Below are 27,378 nucleotides of genomic sequence, written 5' to 3'. Positions count from 1 at the left end.
TCGCGGATGAATTTATTCGCGGTTGAAAACTGCCACTCTCTAGGAAAAGTTAATTCTATTACGTCTAGCAATAGAGTTAATCTTACGCATGCGTGGCTACGCGCATTGCGCATTTTGTTTTCTATTTAGCTTACAACTACGGGTGGATCGTGCTAAGCTATAAATTCTTTGCTGCGTTCAGAGGTTTTCACGAATATTCATAGATTTGGAGGCCTTTGATGAACCAACAATTGTGGTAAGTAATGAGTTTTTCACATTTACTAAATTAGTTGAATTTTACTTTGGTTCTTCGGTAAAACGCAATATCTATTTTTTCCATCCCTACCGCTTCATTATTTGTTTTAGTGTGAGAGAGAAATTTTTCATCATACACGGAAGAACAATGATTGCAAGGGTGGTAGATATGTCATTCTTAGAAGATCACCAATCATTCAGGGTGGTCTTGAAATTGAGGTAGAAGTGGCCGCAGCTACTAACGAGAATAATATATGTTTTAAAAAAAAAAAACGCCTTTACGAGCACAAATCTTTGGCCAACCGGCAGAACTTTACAATAGTGAGCCACGAAGAGAGTTCTGATGATAACTGCCTTACCAGTCATGTAGTAGCGAGATAATCGCCTTTGACATCTACCCAAGACAGTGACAGAGCTGCTATTACCAAAATTACTAGTCAGAGAGCACCATTACACGCTAGTATTCACTTATCAAGAGTACCAGTTTAATTTTATTGCTAGATAACCGCCATAATGACTAAACTGTTTATATTTATTCCATTCATCATTTGTAAAATTTTATTTGTATTTGAAATATTTTATTTGTACACTCAAGTTTGCAATAAATTATAATATATCTATACATGAAATAAAATATATAAGTTAATCATGTTTGCTGCAGCGATATCAAGGAGTTGTTGTCGATGAAGGGGTTGACTGGTTGCTTTTCTGCCTGGTTGCTTTGCTACTAGGTTGACTGGTTGCTTCTCTGCCAATATTCCTGCCTTGATGAATATTACTACGTGTCTCTAGCTTTCGTAATCGGAGTAGGTTGTTTCATTCTCAATCTGCAGTAAGCACAAAAAAGAAAAAATACTAACAAGTGTCAAGTACAAAAACAATAGCTAAAGTATTTAATGAAAGCGATCAGTTTTTAAACAAAATAATTAACTAATGCAGTTAATTATGGAAAAACGTATCTGCACTGCAAATCAATTACACACCATAATGTCCAGATCAGAATCATGATTGTCCTCAACTTCGGTATTAGAGATTGATGGAGTTGTTTTCAATGTAAAAATACTAGGAGAGATTTTTTGCGATGACGAAGCCATGCCAAATAACTTGTAAAAACCTTGAATAATTTTATAAAGTTTGATGCAATGGCAATAAAACTCAAAGCCCGGCGATGATTTTAAAGAAGTTTTGGAACTCGGCTACGTTTAGTACTTCTGCCTAGTGGCTATTTTTGCGATGACGCCATTCTGCATATCTTGTGACAACCTTGAATAATTTTGTAAAAAAATGTGATGCATTGGCAATGGTGTTAGCTCAAAGCCCAGGCAATGATTTTAAAAATGTTTTCAAACTCAACTACGTTTAGTATTTATATTAAAAACCAGCCTAGCGGCTAGTTTTTAATTTGATGCAGTAGTTATTCTCCCTTGTGATTAAAAATAGAACTAATTATTCACGGAATTTTATAATTCGCAGAGTTGTCTGTTCGCGAAATCGCGAATTTTTATAACCGACGAATATTTTCATCCTGTACGGTAACAGTATTACTATGAAACTTCAGAGGCAATGTTGAACTAATCATAATTTAGGAACTCCTACTCCGCAACTTAATGGAAAAAATGGTATGCAATTAAAATGTAATATAAAGTTTCTAGTGAAGTGAAAGGAATAATTTTATCCATAGAAGTGATTTGCTTTATTCTTTAATACCTAGACAGCTTTTTGATGTATTCATATAAATTTGCACAAGATTTCAGTTATATTAACATTATTATATATTATTTCAGTTATATATTATTATTATATATTCAGTAACTTTTAATACAAAAAAGTCGATTTTTACAGCTTTGAGTAGATTATCACTATTTTTTAGATTATCACTATATTAGATTATTTTTCAATTTTCATTATTTTATAATAAAGTAGACATAGAATACTAAATCTTGCATCCGAGTAGAAGTCTAAACATATATAGCATGTGAACCTCCTGTTGTACTTTCCATTTTTTCGTTTTTCAAATTAATTTTAAGATCTCAGTTTACGGTACAGGGTATATTAATTTTAGGAAGAGCTGTTGAGTAAATATTTACATTTCAGGTGGAGGCTCTACAGATACCTTATTTCGCGTTATGAAAAAACACTAGTAGAGCAAATGAAGGAACTGCAAGGGGAGTATCAGAATATAGTTAGCCTCGCTGACAATCTCAGGTTAGTTACCTTGTTCTGATTGCTTTAGTAGCCTTTGGTTCTACTGCAACTCCAAAATCCTTTTGTGCTGAACCACTACCTTTCGTAGACTTAAACAAATTTAAGTTAAGAAAGTACAGTAAAATCTCTAATTGAATGTCATGGCGCTCTATTTTTTAACGCTTCCTCAAATAGAAGCTGGTGTTGTATTTTTCAAATGGCCCGTCAGGACTTTGGGAAGAAAAATTTAGCCCTTTTACGGGCGAACGAATAGCGCCTATTTTTTGCCCTCTCTTTCCGGTGGAGCGATATTAAACCTTTTGGATGCAATAAATCTGCTAACTTACCTCCAACTTGTCAAAGATTTCTTAATAAATACATTGAGACCCGAGAATATCTCTACCAGTTGATATCTATTGCTTGCAGTTATGCAATGATATTATAGCTTGTGTCCTGCATAGCAGTTTGTTTGAGCTTTCAATTTTTATTTCATTCTAAATTTGAAGATGCATTTTTATTTTATATTTATATTTAACAAATAACTTAATGCTCACCGTTGCACAAGTATAAAAAACAGCTTATGAACAGTGGCAAGTAATGGAGTTGCCTGCCACCTGTAGTTAGCCTGGCACATTGCCAATGGCTAATTTGAGTAAACTAGTCTCTGTATAGCTAAACTTAGTAATAAGAGCCATGAGAGCAAGCTTTAGTGATGTTGCGGTAGGGGGCGTAGAGTTGCTATGAATATTTTAACCGAGATAGCAACTCATATCACCCAATGAACCCACTGTATCTCGCATAGCTCAATGGGCTAGTTTATCGGGTGGTGAATGGGAGGTTCCGAGATCAAATCTTCTGTGATACGGATTCTTCTTTGCTAGGTTACTAGAATCAGCTATAGCTGGAAAGACCGAACGACAGACTTTGAGATATATATATATATATATATATATATATATATATATATATATATATATATATATATAGAAGATGTTGCATTAAAGCTCATTTTACTCATTGATGTGTTTCCTACAGTTTCCAGCAAACGTAAAGTTTACAGCTTGAAGGGTTACAGCTTTACGTAAAGTTACAGTTAATGTAAATAATTTAGGAGGAGCTTTTGCTTCATATTATGTAGGAAATATTTATATAATGTCAGAGCAAACTCTCAAATTTGATTTGAATAACGAGGGTCTCGTAATTAGCCTTAAAAATGTCATTTTCTCCTTTGTTGCACTTTGGATAAAAAACAGTGTATAGTAGTATTTCTATTACTTATGCTAGTATTCTGGCAATGTAGTGTGCTGTGAGAGATCATCAAGAGTGCCGATAAAGCACATGGTCTAAATAGCTGCGCAATTGTTCAGAAATGCCTAAATGCAGTCAATTGGCAAAGGAGTTAGTTTCAATCGACCAAGCTATACATCACTAGTTGGAGCATCATTGCAAGTGATGTTTTATCCTAACCTCTATCTCTGGCTGCGGCAAATGGGTAGACAGACAGACATCGTTCTTATTAGAGTTAAGATATATTTTGTTTTACTTTATTTTAGACGCATATAATTATTTTTTGCAGCATACAACTTGCTGTCTAAAAAATGAAAAAGTTGATTTAAATTGACATCGAAAGGATGTGCAATTCCCTTAACTTGGCGTAAAATTACTGTAATCATCAACTCTAAACCAAATAAAAGTTTTTAGAACAGAGAAAAAAATTGTCAATACAAACCAATAATACCACAGTTACTGTTACTATAAGTCAATTTTAGGGTTTTCCATTTTGAAGGGCCAAAGGGGTAAGTTTGGGAAAACCTTGAAATGGATTAAACTGTTTACATGTATTTCATGCTTCATATTAATGTAAAATCCCGTAATTTAAAACGCTATTTACGTTGTAGTAGTGTCTACTGGAGTTTTCTCTAGAATATTCCAGAATATATCAGAACTCTGCAAATATTTGAGTAAAAGATTTATATTTTTACAGAATGCAACAAGAAATTGATGCTCTGAGAAATGCCAGAGTTATTGGCATGACAACGACTGGTGCTGCGAGGTTACAGACGGTACTTCAGGAGGTTGGTCCAAGGATAGTAGTGGTAGAAGAGGCAGCAGAAGTACTTGAGGCCCACATTGTCACAGCTCTCAGCAAACACTGCCAACACCTCATCCTGATTGGTCAGTTCCTCATGCGACTTCATTTATAGTGACAAGATGGATTTTCTCGACTTGTGTGTACGTCTGTCACAAACCAATTTTATTTCCTCGTTGGTACAACTATTATGAGACTTCTGGAGGTAGCTGATTAGCTCACTTGTTTAAAGTGTTGGTATAATCAGCAGAATGTCATTGGTTCAAGCCCAACTTTAGCCAACGTTTTAATTGTCTCAATTGTGTAAGTGCATGACTGTTGGCATATTGAAATGGAATTCCCCCTGTTTAGGGGCGAACAATTTACACTTCAGTAACTACACCTCTCATTTTATTGTGGTGTTGAGGGTCGCGACTGAGACTAATTAGTTCCAAGCATTGCGTGATCTCGCGAAAGTGCGATTGACATATAGTCCTAGGGCCACGCAACCGCAGGTCACAATTTAATTGATGTGATTTCATTACCTTTATCAACGACAGTACATTTATTAAAGCATAATTATTTAACCCAGAACATGGGTGAAATTTATTAACAATAGCTTTCCGCAGCCAATCACAGGCCGTTAGCCGAAAGCCAATCATATCGTTGAATAATGTAAACGTAAACATTGCCGCATGCTTTGTTTGATGCAATGGTGCTGAATCACATGAGTGGAAACTACTGGGGAAACGACTGTGTGGTTTATGTTGGTTTTTGGCCAATTATATTTTTGGCCTCACCCTCACTGGCAATAATACCAACAAACAGGATTTTCAATAATCATACGCATACTGCCCCATATTGAGCATCAGCTTCTAATTGGAAATAAAATCTATATATTGATTATGGACTTGATACTCCGTTTCATTTCCAGTACATTAGCAGAAACAACAATGCAAGTCTGATCATCAAGGGCTGGGTCAGATGGCTCAAGAGGTTTCATCACGAAACTTCTGGTACACATCCTTTTTTTTTGGTAGAGCAGCAGTTCTTGGGAGTCGTCGAATTGATTTTTTAGGCTCTGCCAAGGCGATACCCTCTTTTTTGGGCAGTAAGGCTAGCAGCCGGTGTTCCATTGCAAGAAGGTCTTGGTGTGAAAGGTGTTGATCTTCTGGTGGAATAGCCAGGTATGTGAGGCTGGTAATTCTCTTTAACGTTTCTCTAGCAAGCTCCAGGGGCTGACAACTTGAAGTGAATGTGGAAGGCGGGTCATCAGCTGGTTCATCAGACATATGAGTAGAGCTTGATCGTTCTGTCTCTGCACTGTGATTGTAGTCTGGCAGTGGCATCACTGATGAGATGACATGCTTGTCAAGTTTCATCCATGGGCAGTTGAGGTATTTATCTGGAAGATCTACAAACTCCAAACCGCTGTGCTCTATTACCATGAATATGTGTTTACATGGGTAAATGTTCTGCTCCCAATCCATGCAACTACAACTAGGCATATTGAAGTTGACTTCATACATTGGCTCTGACACCCCTTTCACTTGATACTTATAAACAGAGTCTAACATGATTACATCGGATGGAGCTGATTGTTTTGCTGAATTTAGTCGATCCATGCAGTGAAGGACCATCTGTCGTGGTCTATCTTGGAGATACTTAGAAATACTTTGGTTGTACATCTTCACAGCAGATGTTTTTGTTTTTGTGAGCATGTTTCACAGCATATCCTCACAATCAGAGCTTTTTTATTCCTTTCCCTCCTTTCCTTCCCTACGGAGGAACGGGGAGGGAAAGGAATAAAAAAGCTCTTGATTACTAACGGTCACATACCTCACCCATAGTTTGGTTTTGATGTTTAGAGATATCGGGGATCAGACACGAGTAACTTATCTCACAAGGGATTTGTCCTTTTAGACTCTTTAACTTGTTACTGTTGGCAGTTTTATAACTCTTGGAAGCATTAGGGTCGACCTAGATTTGGGTTTGCATCATCTTAAAAATTAATATTAACGACCTACATACCAACAAATGTTATAGTCTCCGAGAACTTCTTCTCTGTTTTGTACGTCAACCATTGAACGCTTGTTCGTAGCTCCTCTTTTCTTATAAAACTGTTGGCCTCTTCCAATGATGAGAAGAAGCATGCCGACATTTTTTCACAATATCTCCCTATCAAAATTCCCGGTTTTTCATTACAAAACATGACTGTTTCCGGTTTAGCAATAGGCGGTTTAAGCGTCATCTATGCGGAAAGCTATTGTTTATAAATTTCACCCAGAACATGTGTTTGTATTGGTCAGCGTTAGCACGATCGCGGGCATTGTTGATTATCTAGAATCCTAGTTTATTATTAGCGCTCTCTGGGCTAAACAGCACAGCGCTGATTGTCACAGAAAAGTGAAGCCTCAATGGCAGCGAAAGGGATTGACTACCTAAGGCTAAATAATAATTGTGACATCACATTTTGAGAACCTGAACCAAGTGTGTTTTTCGCAGGACATACTTTTCATACCCTGTGTTTCATAGTTCTACACGTATTATTCTTTGTGTATTGAATATAGGCTTATTCGAAAACCAAGACTCTGATGTATTGAAATATATAATAAAAAATTATGTAATTTATGTGCTTTAAAGTCATGGTTATAATAATTCTATTATATTATACAGTAATTTATTTAATTCATTCTACAATGTATAAATCAATGATAACTTCGACGAAAGGATAAAATGGACAGAAAAGTATGTGAGTTATTCTCCTTATTTTTATCAGGTGACCACAAGCAACTCAAGCCTAATCCTACAGTTTATGATTTGGCTGTCAAGTACCATCTGGACCTTTCACTCTTTGAGAGAATGGTAAACAATGGTCTACCAGTAAACACGCTGAACATCCAGCATAGAATGAGACCAGAGATCTCTAAATACATCAGAGGACATGTCTATGATAGCCTTGATGACCATCCATCTGTCCTTGAGAGGGCAGCCGTAAAAGGTCAGTCATATAGTCATAATACACCAAGACAGTCTATTCTAAGTAAGCATTTAAGCTAGCAATGTCATCTGTAAAATGCAGGAGTTGTGGCAACATTGTTATCTTACTAAGCTTTGTGCAACTATTCAGTTGTTTCTTTTAATATGTACCTTTAGTAATGTACCTTTAGTAATGTACCTTTAGTAATGTACCTTTAGTAATGTACCTTTAATAATGTACCTTTAGTAATGTACCTTTAGTAATGTACCTTTAATAATGTACCTTTAGTAATGTACCTTTAGTAATGTACCTTTAATAATGTACCTTTAGTAATGTACCTTTAGTAATGTACCTTTAGTAATGTACCTTTAATAATGTACCTTTAGTAATGTACCTTTAGTAATGTACCTTTAATAATGTACCTTTAGTAATGTACCTTTAGTAATGTACCTTTAGTAATGTACCTTTAATAATGTACCTTTAGTAATGTACCTTTAGTAATGTACCTTTAATAATGTACCTTTAGTAATGTACCTTTAATGTTCCTTGGAGCAAAGAATTTCTGTTGATATTACACAGTCCCATAGTTTAATTTCTACACTTTCTTACAGTCCAAAGGCCATAGATTGTGAGAATCTAGAGCCCATGCATTCTTAGTAAATAGAGTTCGCATGTTGCCAATGTCTAGTGTCTACACAGTATCAGCGTCTAGAGTCAACACAGTAAAGTCTGTTAACTCTTTTATTACCAAATTAAATTCTTTACGGCGACATAATTATTATATTCGGTAAAACCAAATATTTGACAAGGGTGGATATGAACTGTCATAACTTCAGAAGCTTTGAAGCACGATCTTAAAAAAAAGTTTTTACACCAAATTAATTAGCATAAAATTTTACATCAGCTAATATCATAAAAGTCATTGGTAATGTATATAATATTTTAATACATGCTATAACTTTTACTTTGCACATTTCTCTCACACTTTTGCAAATGACTGCCTTTAAAAATTAAAGCAGCCATTTTATGCACATGCTTGATGTGAATTCGGAGAGAAGACTACCACTCTGATTTGTAGGAAGCCATTAAGCATTTTTTAATCAGCCGAAACTTGATTTGTCAAAATATTGTCTGCCATAAATACATATATAGCAGTAAAAGGTAAAATACCCAAATACGAGAAAACAAAACTCTAATACAAGGGAAGACAATAACATGTATATATAGTCATATTTTGCTGCTGTATACTAGTAGTTAGAAGCATAAATAATAAGATTTGTGCTCTCCTTGATGCGTTTATCCTTGTAGAAATATTTTTGGGAGTTGTGGGCCTATATCTAAGCATGACAAAGGTTGTCTTTTATGCCTTCGAAGCTTCATGGTCAGTTTTGGTTTAAAGAACAGGCCCTCATATGGTCCTACTTATTACTCCTGTCGAGTTTCTCTGTATTGCAACCAAGTTTACCATTTTGGGCTGTAAATCATTCATTGTGCCATACTTTTCGGACTATTAGCCGCTTTAGTGCGCCTCTAGCGGTGAAAGAAAAAACGAAACAATGCCTAACGGTACTGTTCTGTTTGAACCAGCAAAGTTGCTGTCGTGTTAAAAAGGACCATCCTGAGTTCTGCGGCCAATACAAAGGTGTGGCCTATGTATTGTTTTATTATCATTTTTTTGAAAATAAAGCAGATGCAGCTTATATAGGGATGCGGTTAATAGTCCGAAAAGTACGGTACATCCAAATCTTAACTTATCTTTGTGAAATTTTGAAACATTGAAAAATTATTACTTTTGTTTGTTGTAAAAATGCTTTTCTTCTAAAACGGGCTCACTTTTTTGTAATATAACAACAACAAAATTTGTAAACATAAAAACTAGTTTTACAAGAGTATTTTAGCTTTGCCGATAGTGTTATAAATCACAGTTATGTTGTTAACAGAAAGTGTTAGAGAGCAAATAGAATGTTGTAATCAGGCAGCCATTGTGTTACATATTTTACCAGCAACTTGAAATAATCTTAAATCCTTTTTTATTTTATATTCTATGCAATAGCATTTATCTCAGCACTAGAATGTTTCTTTATATTTAAAGAAAAGTATCTTTTTATTGAAAAAGCAGCAAATGTTTTTACAGAGGTATCTAATTATTTACACTTTTGGCCTATAAAACTTATAAAATTAGTTTTTTGTTGTTTGCACATATTTTTTAATGTTACCTTAGGTTTGGTATGTTATGCATAAAATAAGTCAAAGTAATTACTATGTATAATTGTAGGCATGAAGAGCCCAGTCTTCTTTTTTAACCATGACAACCCAGAGAAATCAGATGAGAGTACGGGGAGCAAGTCTAACGCCTTTGAAGCTCAGCTAGTTGTAGAACTAGCCAGGTAACTTCACTTATTTTAAAAAGTAATTAAAAGAACTGGCTATGTTTACATCAAAGATAGTATTAGGAATAAAGCACTTAAATAGAAGTAGAAGTAAACTTTATCAGTTCATATAGTAGAAGTAGAGGTAAATTTTATCAGTACTTATGGTAGAAGTAGAGGTAAACTTTATCAGTACATATAGTAAAAGTAGAGGTAAACTATCTGTACATACAGTAGAAGTAGAGGTGGTAGTAGAAGTAGGTATAAACCGTAAGATTAATTTTAAGCCACTTGTGGTAACCTGACAGGAATAGAGAGGATAACTCACACACTTATCTGTCCATTTTATAAGGTTGGGCATTCACTAAAATTTGAAGTTTGAAGCATTACCTGCTATTCTCTGTGGGATTAAACCTTTCCTTATGATTGCCTCAACATATGAGTTTTTTTATCCTCACAAAGAAAAACTTTTTGTATGTGGTTCACTTCGCTCAACAAAATTTCTAAAAGTTCAGATGCCATTGTTTGTAATCAGCCACATGCGCTAAGTTGTAGCAAGTAGTGTGTTTTAGTCAATTGATTTGAACTATATCTAAGATGGTAGCTAATAAACGATAATGCTAGCACCTTTATTCAATGTAGGCCAGCGTGATCATTGATAACAACAAAAGTGACTACCTATTTTAAAGATTCCAATACTTTTTACAATAGAATCACAGTTTTATGGTCTTGCGAGTTGATTTTAAATTCATCCATAATATAAGTGACAGTTCGAAGCGTCTGTCCAAAGTCACTCTTAGCGGTAATAAAAAAGATTGCTTTCTGTGGGATTCAGACCTACGGCTTTCAGCTCACCAGACATTCACTCTAGCACCTGCACTTATAGACTACCTAACCACATGTTGAAATCACTGTGCAGTTAGTTGATATACCTGACTATCTCTTACGGCATACTGGACTGCCGTAGTCCAACTCTATACTTCGGTCCGAAGGGATGTTTAAAGGTTGAAATAAAATATCGCTTTACACAGGTTTCGAACTCACATCATTCAGCTTCATAGACTGATATCCTGGTGGGTTGTAGATGACTCACTGGTGGTTTAGAATACTTGTACGTATAGTTACTACACCTGACGCTCTCTCACAGCACTCTCGACTTCCGGGTTTTAGTCGAGTGTAATATATTTCTATATGGTATTATAATAAATACTCTCACTTTTATGATTTTTATGTCATTCCCCTATGATTTGTTTTATCATCCACATAGCTGCGGATTATTCCAGATATTTGTTGCAACAAGAGAACTATAAACCTGAACACATAACAATCATCACTATGTACACAGGACAACTTCTGCTCATCAAACGGTACATGCCGCGGAAGGAGTTTCAAGGGATGAAGATAACATCTGTTGACAACTTCCAAGGTAATATATATATATTTAATGTATAATGTATATATAAATTTACATATACATGTACATATATGTAAATATCTAAATTTCAGTGTCTGTTTGTGATTCGGTTTGTGATTCAGTCTGTCCAGCTATAGCTATTAAAACCTTGGAATGAAAAGCTCACTTCGCACCAGATTTGAACTAACAGGATCGCAACTGCAAGTTTCTAACCACACATTTAACCACTGAGCTACACAGTCCTTAAAATTTAATTGCTTTTATTCTATACCGTATACCGTTTTCTCGATTGCACACACTAAATGACGTATTAATTAATACATTGCGTCTACGGGTTATGATGTCCTTGCTATAAAATATTTTTTGCCTGACTATTAAAAACAATGCTTTTTCGTCTTATTTTCATATGCTATTGTGCCGCTATTTCAGTTCAGCGTTATCCGTAAAGGTAAAATTGGATTCTCAAACAAATAAGTGAAAAAACTTTAGTTGAAAGCTTGAAGTTTACTAAAATACATACTAAAACTGCATTTAAAGGTTTACTTGCAACAAAATTCACATTACAGTTATTTGGTATCAAAAGATTCACCATGTCTTACTCTGCTCTGTGGTAGGCGCAAAATATGTGAAAATGTGATTACTAGCTCCTAAAAGCTAAAAAACGAACAGTTAATCGTCACCATCACGAAACCGCCGTAGATTAGAATCTCTTTCCAAAACGGCTCAAATGGGATGTAGATGAACGAGATGCCTTCTGTTTACACTTTCATGCAACCTCATTATAAATTACAATTACATATTAAATACAAATTACAAAGATTATACAAATATTAAGAAGAAAGTAAACTTTTAGTAATGGTGCTACAAGTTAGTTTCATGCGATGCGCTCATCAGACGCGGTTGTACTAGAATGAAAAGCTTTACCGAATGTGCCAAAATGTTAGAAATGTTAGAAATATTTCTAGGGAGTGTATTTTATTAGTTATACGCTTTAAACTTTTGTTATAATAGCCTGTGCTACTCACAATGTCTATATTCACACAGGTGAAGAGAACAAAGTAGTGATTATCTCCCTTGTCCGAAGTAATGAAGAAGGGAATTTGGGCTTTGTGAAGATAGAGAACAGAGTTTGCGTTGCGCTTTCAAGAGCTCAGTATGGGATGTATGTGTTTGGAAACTTTGACATGTTATGTACGGGATCTAGTAAGTACCAATTAAGACTGGCTGTTTAGCCTATTTTTGAGTGAGTCTCATGGAGTTAAAATTTGTTTGCTCTCAGGCTTACACCTTTAAAACTTAATTTTCATAAATTAAAATTTCATTGTAATTTATAAAAGTTCAGTTTTAAATTCAAACTATAATGCTTAGCAATTACTAGCAGTTAACTAGCGATAGCCTTAGTTTTTTTCTTTTTCAACCAGCCTGAAGGTGGGTGTTTATGAGGCTTGTTCTCAGGAAACAAACTAAGTTTTGAAACAAAATATTTTAGCAACCTGTTGAAGTGTAAAGTTTGGATAAAATTGGTCAAAAAAATGTAGGAATGCATAGCGTCTTTGCAGACTGACACGCGTGCACACGCACGCAATGAAAAAGTGGGGTGTGTTACTAAATTTAATTTAATACTGAAAAAACAAAATCAACAGTATAAAGGTTTGGTGAAGTAACATAGATTAAAAAACGTTGATGACAAGAAAAATCTTAGCTTTTCACTTTTGCTCCAACAATTGGTTACAAATTCATAGGGGAAAAAGCTATTATAGTTCTTTTCTTTAGTTTTGTCTTTGCAAAATCTTGATAAACTACAAATTTTGAGTCGAGTTGAAATTAAATTTTTATTCTTGTTAGTACTAAATAAGTTTTATTAAGAAATAATTTCACATCATATTACCGTGTGATCTGACTAAGGCAGACTCATCATGAAACAATACCACGGCTTGTTATATCACTTGCTCCATTTACCTTCATTTGATACTTGTGGTATAAGTGAAGGATGACCAGATGAAGGAGTTGTCCTCTCTTAATGATTGTATAAGCATTCCATTGTCGCGAACCAATACAATACATAGCTTCTATCTATTTTAGCACTATGGCAGGATATTGTGACGCAAGCGACTGATGCCAACGAGATTGGCAGCAGCTTGGTTATATGCTGTGAAATGCACAAAAACCAAGCCAAAGTGTCAAAACCTGGAGACTTCAAGATAAAGGCACCTGCAGGTACTATTCATCTTAATTATGATTGGCACAACCTGAACATGCGGTTATTGAATCAATTCAATCATCTGAGGTAATTTGGAGTTTAACTCAATTTTAGTATTTCTTAGTATGAATTAAATTTGTTTTTAACCCTTTTGACTGGGGAAACGACAAAAATGTTGTTTATCGGTTGAGTTGGAGAAATGACATTTATGTTGCTTTCGGTAGACGTTTATAAAGCTGTCGCCTAAAAACATTAAACAAAGGATATGAACGCTAGTAAGTTTTAAATATCTTCAACAAGATATTAGTCGACGAATTACAATATAAAACGATTATCTGAGAGGTGTTGCCTTGGGCTAAAAGCTAAAGAAACTGTGACTACTTGGAAAAACTGGAAGTTGGAAAAACCAGTCAACATCGGCTCGATTTTTAAAACGGTAAAATAAAAATTTATTTGATCCCGCGATCGTTAGTGATCTTTTTTCTGATCAGTATAAAAAAATAATTCAGATGATAGAAGCGATGTAAACTTTTATGAGTTTTGAATACACAGAGAAAGTTGATCGTTATGGTACATGTAGCTCGCACGGCTACGCTGTAGCATTGGACTCTACCAAAAGAAATGATTCCAAGCATTTCATACAGGGAAAATTGTACATAGTGGTAGCTTTTTTGTAATACATATGTAAATGAATGTTTATGTACAAAAAAATTTGTTAAAAGAAATAAATTTCAGTTTGAGCTATGCATGTTCATAGAATACCGATCTTATTGAACTTTCAAAAGTAAATTACACGATTTTCAGTTGCTTTTACGGGGCTTTAACCCAGCCAAAGAGTTAAACCTTCTACATGTGTTAAAATCATTGTGTGTAAGATCGAACTTTTGCACGAAAAAATGTTGTTATCTGTTTCATTTGTTCCACAGCCTAAAATCCTGCCATGGCATTTTAATAAATGTTACAGACACTTACATATCTTTTTAATAATCGTTATTATAATAAGAGCCGTGTCGACCCATACAAAGCCAGGATTGGAATTTGAGAAAATGTTGCTTCATACAGGATTCGAACTCACAATTTTTGGCGTGGTAGACCGATGTTCAAACACCTTTGCTTTTAGACTGACTATGAATAATAGTGTCGATAGTTATTATCTGTGCTTTATCAACCCACTTGACAATTTCTCATGGCATGCGAGACTGCCAGGATATGGCACGTGAGACTGCCAGAGTACAACACGCAAGACTGTGATGGTCCGGCACGTGAAACTACGAGGGTGCGGCATGTGAGACTGTCAAGGTACGGCACAAGATACTGCCAAGATATGGCATGCGAGACTGCCAGGGTACGGCATGTGAGACTGCCAGGGTACAGCACATGAGACAGCCAGAGTACAACATGCAAGACTGTGATGGTCCGGCACGTGAAACTACGAGGGTGCGGCGCGTGAGACTGTCAGGTTACGGCACAAGATACTGCGAAGATATGGCACGCAAGACTGCCAGGGTACGGCACGTGAGACTGTCAGGGTACGACATGCAAGACTGCCAGGGTACGGCACGCGAGACTGCCAGAGTATGGCATGCGAGACTGCATGGTTACAGCATGTGAGACTGTCAGAGATCAACACGTGAGACTGCCAGCATAAGGAATGTGATACTGTGAGGTTACGGCACGCGAGACTGCCAGGGTACGTCATACGAGACTGTCAGGTTACAGCATGTGAGACTGTCAGGGTGCGGCCTGCGAGACTGTCAGGGTATGGCACGTGAGACTGCCAGGGTATGGCACGCGAGACTGCTACGGTATGGGACATGGTACTGCCAATGTACACACGTGAGAGTGCAAAAGCAGCCAGAGTACAGCAAATGATACTGTCAGGGTACAACACGCGAGACTCCCAGGGTGCGACACGCGAGACTGCCAAGGTACGACACGCGAGACTGCCAGAGTACGACACATGAGACTGCCAGGGTGTTAGCTTTTGCAATAAAATCAGTGTTTGCTCTTCTATGTGGTTGTCTGAAGCTAGAGGTTGAGATAAAAGAGTGCCATGAGCAGTATTCAAACTCGTGGTATCCAGTTTATTCTAACACCTGCACCATATCAACTGCTTTCTTAGCATTCACAATATTGTGTACAGACAGTTATTCTCCGTGCTTTATCGACACACCTGATGAACTCTCACAACATCCTAGACGGTCTTGGTACTAGTAAAGATAAAATAGCTGTAGAGTTATAGAGAGTTTTAAGAAAGATACTGTAAAACGTCTATTTTAGCGTCGTGGCACTCTTATTTTAACCCTTTCTCTATAGTGGGGTTTTATTACAGGTGACATTCAAATAGAGGGTAGTGTTGTATTTTTCAAACAGTTTGTCAGAACATTGGAAAAAAACTTTAACCTTTCTTGAGTGAAGTGAATGTCATCTATATATTAAACTCTCCTTCAAGCGGAGCAATATTAACCCATTTAGATGTGAGAAACTTGCTATAACTTACCTCTAACTTATCATAAATCTTTGAATAAGTATTGGGAAGCTGAGAAATTTTTCTACCAGTTGATATCTATTGCTTGCAGCTAACCTCTGATGATATTACAGCCTGCATTGCAATTTGTCGATGCTTTCAATCTTTCAATTTCCATTGGCGTTCAAATATAGGTTTGACGATATATTCAGTTTCAGAATTTATGAAGTCCTTGTGTCACACCTCCTCTGTCACCCTTGAGCCGGTTAATGCAGTCAAAGCTTTACAGCTATGGCTATTGAAGGTTCATCGCTCAATACCTTATTTCTAACCTTGTTTACATTACAGGTGGCTGCCAGTTGAAGTGCGACACCAAGCTAGACTGTGGCCATACCTGCAAGAGCTCATGCCATAGCAGAGACCCCAACCATCTCAAGTACAAATGCACCGAGAGTTGCTCAAAACTTCTAAACCCTTGTGGTCATCCTTGCACAGGTGAGCAGATTCACTAGAAAGCTGATAATGTATCACTTGACTGAAAGCAGAAAAGTGGATTAGCCAGAAGTGTGTCACTCTTCACATATCTCTGCTGAGCATGTTTACTAACAGCTCTAAGGTGGTCCCTGTTTTGTTCGATTGACTAGAATACACAGCCAAAACCCAACTTACCAATAACATCATTTTTGCATGTAAGTAGTAGTAGAGCGCCCTTAGAAATGATCGTACAATTAAAATCCTGGCTACGCACACTGACGAAATGCATAGCCGTAGCATTATGTACAGTAGATATTTGTTGTCGCCACAAACACTGACGCTATTATGCGAAGCTTCGCTTGTACAAGTAGATAGACCAATGGCTATTGGTCTTCATCATGAGATGTCTGTAAAATGCATAAGAGTAAATTTGTGAGGTGGACATGTAATTACAGTCAACGTCTTAATTAGCTAAACTTTTTTTGTGTATTGTTGTTGTCTGTACCCATGGTAGGAGGTATGCAAAAATGTTGGATCAGATTCGAGCCAATGTTGGGGCTTTAACACCTGGCACACTACTGCCTGCATAAATTGTTCACTTTTCATATTGTCGATTTATTGCGTGCATACTCATTTTCGGTGCTTCATCAGCACATCTGACAATCTCTTACAGCACACTTGACTGCTATGGTAGTAGTGGTGATAATTATTTCTGTCTGTTTACTTGCCACCCAATTCACTGGTTGGTTTTACTCCAAGCTATTAGGCTCAGGTTTGAAGTCAAGAATAGCTGACTCTTGAGTAACGATGTTGGTTGTTCTGCTATATTATGGTAAATATTTATGCTCTTCTGGTCTAGCACCCAGTGGAGTGCTGACTTGGAACATGCTGTTCAAATGATAATAACATGCTGATCAAATGACGCATAACATGGTGTTCAAATGAACCATAACAAACTGTTCAAATGAGATACATCTGAGTTCAGCATGCACTCACGCTAATATTGCTGGCCAAGCATGCATTTGCTAGAAATATACAGTGCACCCTCAAGATACGATTGCCCTGATATCCGATTTTTTTCACCTTACGAAGTCAAACATTGTGATATCTTCACCTCACTATACGAATTTTATTTCACCATTCGATTTTGAGAAAAGTTTCGCCCGAGTTAAAATTTGGCGGTCGGTGTGCTCATAACGCACATCGAAATAAAAAAGACACCGAAATATACTTTGCCGAAAACATTTTCAGAACGTTTAGAAGAGACACGATGATCGACTTCTCTCATGTCAGCATTCCGCGTGGAAAATTTTGTGTAAAATACATGAGCGAGAGCAAATATTCATTTGTAGCGTTATTATATCTTTTACTAAACTTATAAGTCAGCATACGAATATAACTCCAAGTATCTACATTTAATTCGTTAGCTGTGGAATCTGAGACTGATAAAAACGTTACAAAACGAATGAAAAATGATTTCTATGTCAACAAAGTTGGATGTCGTAAATAAGAAAGCACCCGTATTATTAACATTGTCAAGGAATATGATCGCAACCAATCAGCATTTGCAATTATTATTAAAACAAGAACTCCATTAAAGCAAGCACAAGAAAAAGCTTCCGACTGAAAATTTGAAGGAGCTAGGTCATGCACGCGATCAGCATTCAAAAGGAGCAACCATTTAGTAAAGGCGAGGAAGTAGAAGATACAGAAAACCCCACATTAGCAGAAACATTTCAAGTGTTTAATTTACTGATGCGGACTGGTACATTAAAACAATGCATGTATAATATATATTATTTATCTCTTGCGTGGCATGCTTTTCATATTTTATTCATTTTATTTGTTTCCTTTTGATTTTGTTTTATTTTCTTGTTTAACCATGTCTTTGCAAGTGGGCTTGTTATCTCCTACTTGAATACAATTCATCGTATGTATGTAACTCATATAACTAACTACTCAAGATAGTTGACGCATTTACATTACTTTCTGAAACTTGTTAAAGCCCTTTCCTCTAGGGTATAAATACGTACAAAATTTTTACGTATGGTTACATTGATTCTTGTGCACATTCCATACAAGAAAAACTACTGTAGCACCTTCTCCGGATCCTTCTACAAGCTTTAGCTAGCTAGCAGTTTTCTGCAATGCACCAGCATTTTTTTCTTTTTAACCAGAAAAAAAATTGGACAGGACTAGACAACCTTCTTTAGCCTGCTGAAAATTCCATTTTATTACGTATTAAATTAATCTTCAAGTGTACAGCAACATAATTAGCATTGATACCCATTTGCCTCTTCTCTGCTTTATTCGCTACAATACAGAGCTGTGCTACTCGAGTACAAATTCGAGTACAAGTACTACTCGAGTACCGATTTCAACTACTCCCTACTCTACTCGAAGGGGCCATAATATGGGATAAATATACTCTACTTGTACTCCCTTGGGAAGAAAGTACTCGGAATCTACTTGCAAACTTAAATACTCTACTCTACTTTACTCTACATCAAATATACTCTACTCTACTTTACTCTACATCAAAATACTCTACTCTACTTTACTCTACATCAAATATACTCTACTCTTACTTGCACCAGGGAGTTGTCAACTCCCTGTTGACACAATATTTTTCTTTACTTTACCTACTGTAGACTGTGATCCAATTTGTATTGTGTACTACCTGCTTTGTTCAGCACCACAATTTCTCTGTTTGTACTCTGTACGTGTGTAATGTATGTTGGAACAAGGGCTTTTTCTTATTGAAATGTCAATCCAAGGTCACATAGACTACTGAAATGTTGTGCAAGTAACATGGTATGATAGTTAAGTGTCTGTGAGAATTCAGAAAAATAAAATGTGAGGAGAGATTTATTTTAACAATGGCAGAGACAGGACCGTTGGTGTTCTGGCACCGAAAGCGGGAAATACTCTTTAAGCTGTACCCTCTTGCCCAAAAAGTGTTGAGTGTGCCGGCAAGTTCTGCTGCCGTCGAGAGGATATTCTCTCACGGTGGCATCTTGATGAGGCCACATCGCGCCTCAATGAGCGATGCCATTCTGGAGAACCTTGTTTTCTGCAAATGCAACAGGCTGCAGGGCCTAGTATAAATAAAGAAAACTAGAACCCGGGGATAGTTGAACATTATACTTTTATATTATCATATTATTTTATCATATTATTATCATACCCTAATAATTATCATATTATATATATAGGCCTACCTGTACTGGTTAATTTGGCTGTTTTATTTGTTTCTTCGTTTTACTTTAATTTAATAAAAAGTACTTGATATTTGATTAATTTACTCTATACTTGTACTTGAAATTCAAAAGGAAAACTCTACTTGAACTTGAAATTTGAGAAATAACTCTACTTGTACTCGGAACCAAGTTGTGATACTCTACTTGTACTCGGAATCAAGTTGTGATACTCTACTTGTACTCGGAAGGCAGAAACATGTGTATACTTGTACTTGTACTCGATTTTGTTTTGAGTACTCACTTACTCTACTTGAACTGAAAAAAAGTACTTGAGCACAGCTCTGCTACAATATACCAGCTAAAGTCACGTTACTCCAAAGGTATGAACGTCCTGTATAGTAAATAAAACTTTATTTTTTTTTCGGTAGCCATTAAATGGTCAGGTGTGTGAGAGGCTGCTTTTGATAACTGCATCGCTCGGCCTTATTGAATTCTGGTTGAAAAAGGTTTTAACCAGACACGCTAAATTTTATAATGAAAGTGAAGACAGAAACTTATGAAGGATAAAATTTCGTGATAACAGTTGAAATTCATTAAAATAGTTCAAAATACATACTAAAACTTGGTTTTAAGGGTGAGTTTGGCAAGCTAAACTTAATTGAAGTGAATTCAACGTTTATGTTATGCGTACATTTGAAGGTAAGAACTTGTTACCGTACGATCTGCATTTGGTACACAAATTACAATTTTACAGTATTGAAGATTATAATCACTAGGTGCACTTAACACAATGCAGCTACTGTAGGTAACTATAGTTACTAAAGTTAACATACTATTTTGTTACTAATTTTCAATATGTACAGCATTTTTATAAAATTTTGGACGATTTTTACCTTCTTTTTTTTCATTTTATAATTACAATGGTTTCTATACCCCGACATACGATTTTTTCGTCATACGATGCCAGTCTTGGATGGATTAACATCGTATCTCGAGTGTGAACTGTAGTCATACCCTGACAAATACGCTTAATTTGTTTTGAGACAGAGCTCATATCTCAATTATTTCGTACCTTAAAACAGTATTTCCTATATCAATTGACTAAATACAAATTATTTCATTTCCACTCTCTGAAAAAGCTACCTGAAACAGGATATTATGATAAAAAATGTGTTTTCAATTGTTGTAATGTACTACCTACACTCAAAAAGTAACAAAGACCTATCTAATGGTTATGATCTGGAGTAACATGTAATATTATTATGTACTGTATAAAGTTTTATCTTCAAGACGGACGGCAGTGGCTAACTGCGGTGTGAGAGAGACTTCACGGCAACACGTTCGGTACGCTACACCTTTTTTACGATGAGTAACATGACGTAAACTTTAAATTTAAAATAAATTTATTTAGCTTCCTAAACACACACTTATAAATAAATTATAATCTTGCACTAATTTTAATTCTAATTTCATTTTGGTTTTAATTTTTCATTATCTTCCTCATCACTTTTTTACCTTGCTTTCACTATCACTTTTAGCTGACCTTTTTTAAAACTGTTTTAAACTAATCGAAAAAAAAAAGACCAAGCAATGTTGTTCTCAAAAGCGGTCTCTCGTATGCTCGTATCTCAAATTTGTCTTGTATCTCAAGACAAAATCTTGATCAAAATTTTGCTTGTATCTCAAATTTCTTGTAAGTTGGTGCACTCGTATGTCGAAGTATGACAGTAAATATGTAAATCAGTATGTAACACAAGATTACAAGCCATGGCATCCTCGCCGATGTTTCTATTGAAGTATTGTCAGCATATTTATGACATATCATCACTTTGTGATAGCAATAACATTTGTGATAGCTATAGCATTTGTGCAGCTGTTTGATACATTTCTTCTTGATGATGCTGGAAAAGACGCTGCATGTAATTGATAAAAGGGCCAAGCGCAAAATGGCTTTCTTTCTATACATAAATCAAGCTTTAGAAGCAAAATTGCATTTCAATAGACTTATAACTAATAAAATTATCTCAGAGGCTTCATAAACTGATCCAATTCATGCCAATTTCTCTCACATATCTGTTACACAAAGAGTGTCTGTGTCCATATATAAAGAGTTTTTTGCGTTAAAAGCTGTTGTCATCTTATTTCTAAAGCGAATCTGCAATGAAACCAGCTTTTGTGACTATCTTTAAGCAGAGCGAAGCCAGAAGTAAATAAAACTTGATCGGTTGTATGTCTACCATGTAGACCAACATGTTCGTTTTAATGCTACAAATAGATGATGCGTTGGCTAAGCAAAAGATGATAACATCGGTGTTACAGTGTCACCTAGTAAAACTGAAATTTTGCTAACCACCTTAGACTTAGTTATGCTAGCTTGAAGTTACACTAAACTTTCTTGTCGCCAGAGTCACAAAAGATTTTTCTTCAAAAATAATTATGTGGAAATTCTACATGCACTTTGTCTACATTACATGCATTTGCAAAAAATTCAAAATACAAGATCACTTTGGAGCAGTTTTGTTTGAAATCCAAGAAAAATCCAAGTTGTGAAAATTTTCAGTTGCCCCCATTTAGTTGGTAATCAAGACTACCCAAGGCTTATTTTTAATCAGCTAAGTTTCTTTACTCAATGAATTTGAGTAACGTAAGCTAGTTTCAATCTTTACTATAGTAAGAGCCGTGTCTGTCCATCTAAAGTCAGCTTTAGGAAAAAAGTTTGCGTCGAGGTCTTTTATGCAATCATGATCTTCAAGCATGCTAGATAAAGCGTGCTATTTTAATCAATCAGCATTAAAGACTGGCAGCTGTAGTTAGTATGACCATTGTGCAGCAATGCAGCCGCTTGGCAGTGTGGTGGTTAGCTTGGCAGTGTGGTGGTTAGCTTGGCAGTGTGGTTAGCTCGCCTGTCTGTTGAAAAGATGGTTTTGAGTTCAATTCGATTGCGAAACAAGTTTTTCATTTCTTGATTTTAATCGCTGTGACTGGACACATGAACGACGGACAGACAAACACTAAGACTTATCTAGATTAGTTTTTGTGAAAAATGTGTTATGTTATATTTACAAACATTTTAAGATGTTGCAACATGGAATTAAAGTTCTTGAAAAAAGTACTGTATTGAGCTGGTCGTTGTTGGCATAGTTTTAGCAAGAGAAGGTGAAAATGTCTTTTTAAATTCCTAAGTTTTTTGCTGTCTAGACACATAATCTCTTTTTAAATAAAACCGATTGAATTATTGATTTTTATATATTGAAATATATTGAATTTAAAGTTTTCCAGTTTACTTTAATTCTGGAAGCATTTCTTTACATTTTGTCTCATTTTTCTTAACTGTATCATTTGCTATATTTTACATATATAGGTAGAATTATAGTTTATAGATAAAATTATTGTTTTGCGAACTTTAATCTACATATTATAAGAGGAAATGGCTACACAGGCCTATGCTTTATAGCAAAAACCAGTGAAGTTATTACAAATATCTTTTATATTTTTTTTGGTTATAAAATACCTAAGGCTCAAAGTTTTAGATAACTTTTTAATTGATTTCATGACGAGTAAATTTAACAATTTTTAAAATGGTTGAATGTACTCGTCATGAACAAAATAATCCAACGATACGCGGGTAATGCACAACTATTCTGAAAAAAACACCACCAGTAAGTTAAACTTGGTTCCCATTTTATTAGTGCCGTTTTTTCCAAACAAGTCAGTGCTCATATTAGTACCAGAATTTGGCCTTCAAGTATGTAGATCTTTCAAGTTTTAGAAGGCCCACAGCTTTACAAAACTTTGCAAATTCATCAAACCCCAATTACATTAAGTATATATTTGGTTTGAAGCCATGTGTCATCAGAAGTGTCCAGAGTGCTGCAAGATGGTGTCCAAAGTTCTTGTATGTGGACATACTCGAGAAGTTGCCTGCCACATGATATCTAAACAGTCAGTTTTACAATGTATTGCTCCGTGTTCCAAGACGCTACCTGATTGTGGACATAAATGTGCTGAGAAGTAAGTTACATTCTACAGTTTTTATTATATATGTTCAAGGAATTATTTTGTTATTTGATTTGATTTATTTGAATAATTGGGTTATCAATATTCTATTTGAGGAGTATTTACACTAACCACTGGTTTGTCATGTTTCAAATGTATCTTTCGACAGACCCATAATTCCTTCTAGGACATAACTGCTAACAAGTTTTCCCTACAGCCAGTAAAATCCGATTGATTGTTCCAATTACATACTGTAGGTCCCCAAACAGGAACATGGCTTTTCTGTTGTATCATTTGTTCATTAACAATACGGATTTACAAGTAGACTTTTTTGAGGTTACCCGAGGGTGCCCTATCTGTTCTCTAAAGCACTGTGTTCTCTGAAGGAATGCAAGTTACAAAATGTTGAAACAATATCTATTGTTGAGTTGGGTAAGCAAGGAGCATTTGCTTAATCCAACGCATAAGCTTGGAGTTGTCTTCCACACCTGATCAAGTATGGCAGTTACTTTATTGATGACTCATTAACAAGTTTAACAAAATATTTTATCGCAGCTGAACCATAAAAATATCTATAAAGATCTGACAATAGCTTTCAATCCACGCATGTAGTAGTCTATCCTATGTGACTCGGTTATTTTGGGTTCTTGTGTGACCAGTCAAGGCAAAATGTAAATATGAACGGGATTTCAATCCGATATGTAGAGGTTCTGTTAAAAGCACACTGACTGGAATCCACATGATTTTTTATTATGAGAATCGCCAGATTTCGGAACCTCATTAAAGTTTGACTAAAAATATGCTTTAACATGTAATTTTACAAGAAAGTTATTTATTTTCATAATTTATATACACCTATTATAAGCTATACAATATAATAAATATTAGCTTAAAAATGAAATTAAACTAAATTTTTTATTGGTCGTTGAGGTAGCGATGGTGTAAAGATAAACTATAAATTCCAAAATATTCTCAAAGTAAAATAATGCTGGTTACAGTTTAAGTATAATTTACAAGCATGTTAATCTCCAAGCACCAGTTTTACCGTGATTAACACTTGCAATACAGTATGGTCGTTAAAATTCACCTCTTTGGTACAGTGGACCCCCACCAGTTATAAAGCGGACCCCCGTCAAATGATATTAATTTATTCTAGTGTCGGCATCGTAAGGCGAAAATGTCTTTTAGATATGAAATGCAAACTAAAACTGTAAAATATAGTACATTTGTAACCAGTAGAACAGCTTTATTGTCGCTTGAAAAAATGATTTTTCATACACAATCAATAAAACTTTTACTTGATAAGTTTGTTGGTGGGCTTAAAAGTTTTACAAACACCTGGCTCTCTAGGTTATTATATCTGAAATAGCTCATTTATACAGAGATGATTAGTCTTTCTGATCAAATTGTATTTTCAACTTATTTTTATATGCCTAAACACTTGCAGAGTTGTTCAGGTGAATATTTTGTCTTCAATTTAGATGCTCAGCGGACTGCACAAGAATATGCAAAGTGCAAGTAGAGAGGGCATGCTCCAGATGCAATGAGCTCAAGAAGATGAGATGCTATGAAGCTAAAGAAATGGCAACTTCTTTGTCTTCACAAAGCTCTAAGTATAGCTTCCAGTGTGAAACACCGTGTAACTCAGAGCTGCCATGTGGTCACAAATGCCGCGGAGTGTGCTATCAATGGTGAGCATAGCAAATTTGTAGGTCATATTTTATGCTCTAATAATAATTTAGGGGAGCACCGGTTGTCGCTGACAATGACGAGTGCTGTTTACTTAGACCAGTTGCTTCTCTCATTGGAGTTGTCGCTCACCGTCACAAAAAGCCAGTGGCATTACATCTGAGAAAACACCAAGGAGGTGGGAAATACCTCATGAGCATTTGGTGCCTTGAATAACTCGTCCAATTTAGTTGATTGCCTTTGATTAAAGGCTTCAGGAAACCACCTCCTCAGCCAACCAGAAAGTTGATGAGATAGAATCTCAACTTACTAGTGTCTCAAAATCACTGACTATCCGTTGGAAAACTAAATAGGTTTCACGATTTTTATTTGTGTGAACTGAGTGTTTATAAAGAAAATCTAAAAATGTATATCTGATTATGCTGTTAATGTTAAAGACTGTCCTTTCACCTCTTTATCCCAACAGAACCTCGAACCCCAAGTTCCTGTCTTCATAGTTACTGCTCATGTAACATCATTAGACCTTACGTTTTTTTAGCAAAATAATTACTACATTTTGAATACACAAAACTGAAGAATTTTTCTTTCATATTTTCCGAACAAACTTTCCATATTGTTACTTTTTAAAAAGCTATGCAAGATTTTTTTGACAATTTTTGGCTATTTTTCATAAATTTCAATCATATCATGATTTGATGTTACTTGAAGAGCTCTGACAATACTTTGATCATGCTTACAGCGGTACAACAGGCCACAGTAAGTGTATAAAACCCTGTGGTAAAAGACAGCGATGCGGTCATGTGTGCAAGAAGCGATGCATAACTTGTACGGATGCCAAAGGTCATGGTGATTGCACAGAAGATTGTCAGCTCAAGTAAGTTTATAGATAAGCAAATGTATTTGCATGAGTGTTTTTAACCATTTGGCTGGGTTAAAACCTGCAAAAACACCCAAAAGTCGTATAATTTATTGTTGAAAATTCAATAAAATCGGTATTTTATGAACATGTATAGCTCAAACTTAAATTTATTTCTATGAACAAAATATTTTATACACAAACATTCATTCACATATTTACTACTACAAAAAAACTACAACCATGTACAATTGTCCTGTAAGAAATTCTTGGAAGTATTCCTTTCAGCAGAGTCCAACGCTATAACGTAGCTGTGCAAGCTACCATAAAGATCGTTTTTCTCTCTATATTCCAAGTATATTCCAAGTCCAAAAAGTTTACATCACTTCTATCATCTGAATTATTTTTATTCTGATCAGATAAAAAATCACAAGCGATCACAGGATCAAATAAATTTTTATTTTACCGTCTTGAACGTCGAGTCGGTGTTGACTGGTTTTTCCAACTTTTATTCTTTTCCAAGGAGGCGTGATTTCTTTAGCTTTTAGCATAGAGCAACGCCTCTCAAATAATCGTTTCATATTGCAATTCATCGACTAATATCTTGTTGATGATATTTAAAACTTACTAGTGTTCATATCCTTTGTTTAATGTTACTAGGCGACAGCTTTATAAACGTCTACCGAAAGCGACATAAATGTCATTTCCGATAAATAAATGTCGCATAATAAATGTCGCAACCGATAAACGACATTTTTGTCGTTTCCCTAGTCAAAGGGTTAACAAACTATGTTTGAATGTCACGAGTCCAATTGTTATCATTCAGTTCATTATCATCCTCTGTCCCCACAACCTTTTAGCCGAACACAAAAAATCTGTTGTTTGGACAAAAAAATATATTTTGCTAGAATTATATCTTTATTAATTAATTGAAATAAATAATATAAATATATCACATGAGTTAAATATTACTTAATTAAAATATTATTTCAATAAATAAAACAAATATATAACAAATTAAATGGGATGAATTTAAATGTTATTTAAATAAATAATATAAATTAAAGAATAATGTGAAATAAATAGGAAAATTTTTATCAAAATCAATTTTTGTCACAATTTGTTATGTTAAACAAAAAGCTTTTCAAATGCAGGGCTGCTTATCAGAAGTTAGTTTATTCTAGTGAACAATATCGCTATTGCTGCCAGGGGGTTTGACCACACACTTACATTTCACACGATGAATC

General features: G+C 35.4%; 1 protein-coding gene across 1 annotated transcript; it reads left to right on the top strand.

Annotated features, from left to right (window-relative positions):
- The first annotated feature begins 2,383 nt into the window (after positions 1-2,383).
- Positions 2,384-25,491, top strand: LOC137404913 (NFX1-type zinc finger-containing protein 1-like). Its single transcript, XM_068091140.1, has 11 exons — positions 2,384-2,439; positions 4,430-4,593; positions 7,266-7,487; positions 9,742-9,853; positions 11,119-11,261; positions 12,294-12,452; positions 13,332-13,466; positions 16,265-16,411; positions 23,433-23,601; positions 25,068-25,277; positions 25,329-25,491. The coding sequence occupies exons 1-11, from the start codon at positions 2,384-2,386 to the stop codon at positions 25,489-25,491; spliced, it is 1,680 nt and encodes a 559-aa protein (XP_067947241.1).
- Positions 25,492-27,378: the final 1,887 nt, after the last annotated feature.

The sequence above is a fragment of the Watersipora subatra genome, chromosome 9 (assembly GCF_963576615.1).
Source record: "Watersipora subatra chromosome 9, tzWatSuba1.1, whole genome shotgun sequence".
Taxonomy (NCBI): Eukaryota; Metazoa; Bryozoa; class Gymnolaemata; order Cheilostomatida; family Watersiporidae; genus Watersipora; species Watersipora subatra.
This window is presented reverse-complemented; position numbering and strand designations above follow the sequence as displayed.

Bases quoted from the DNA above. Each gene is read 5' to 3' on its own strand.
- LOC137404913 (XM_068091140.1), top strand. From the start codon at position 2,384: ATGAAGGAACTGCAAGGGGAGTATCAGAATATAGTTAGCCTCGCTGAC. The intron at 11,262-12,293 runs GTAATATATATA...ATATTCACACAG, and splicing joins ATCTGTTGACAACTTCCAAG to GTGAAGAGAACAAAGTAGTG. The intron at 13,467-16,264 runs GTACTATTCATC...TTTACATTACAG, and splicing joins CAAGATAAAGGCACCTGCAG to GTGGCTGCCAGTTGAAGTGC.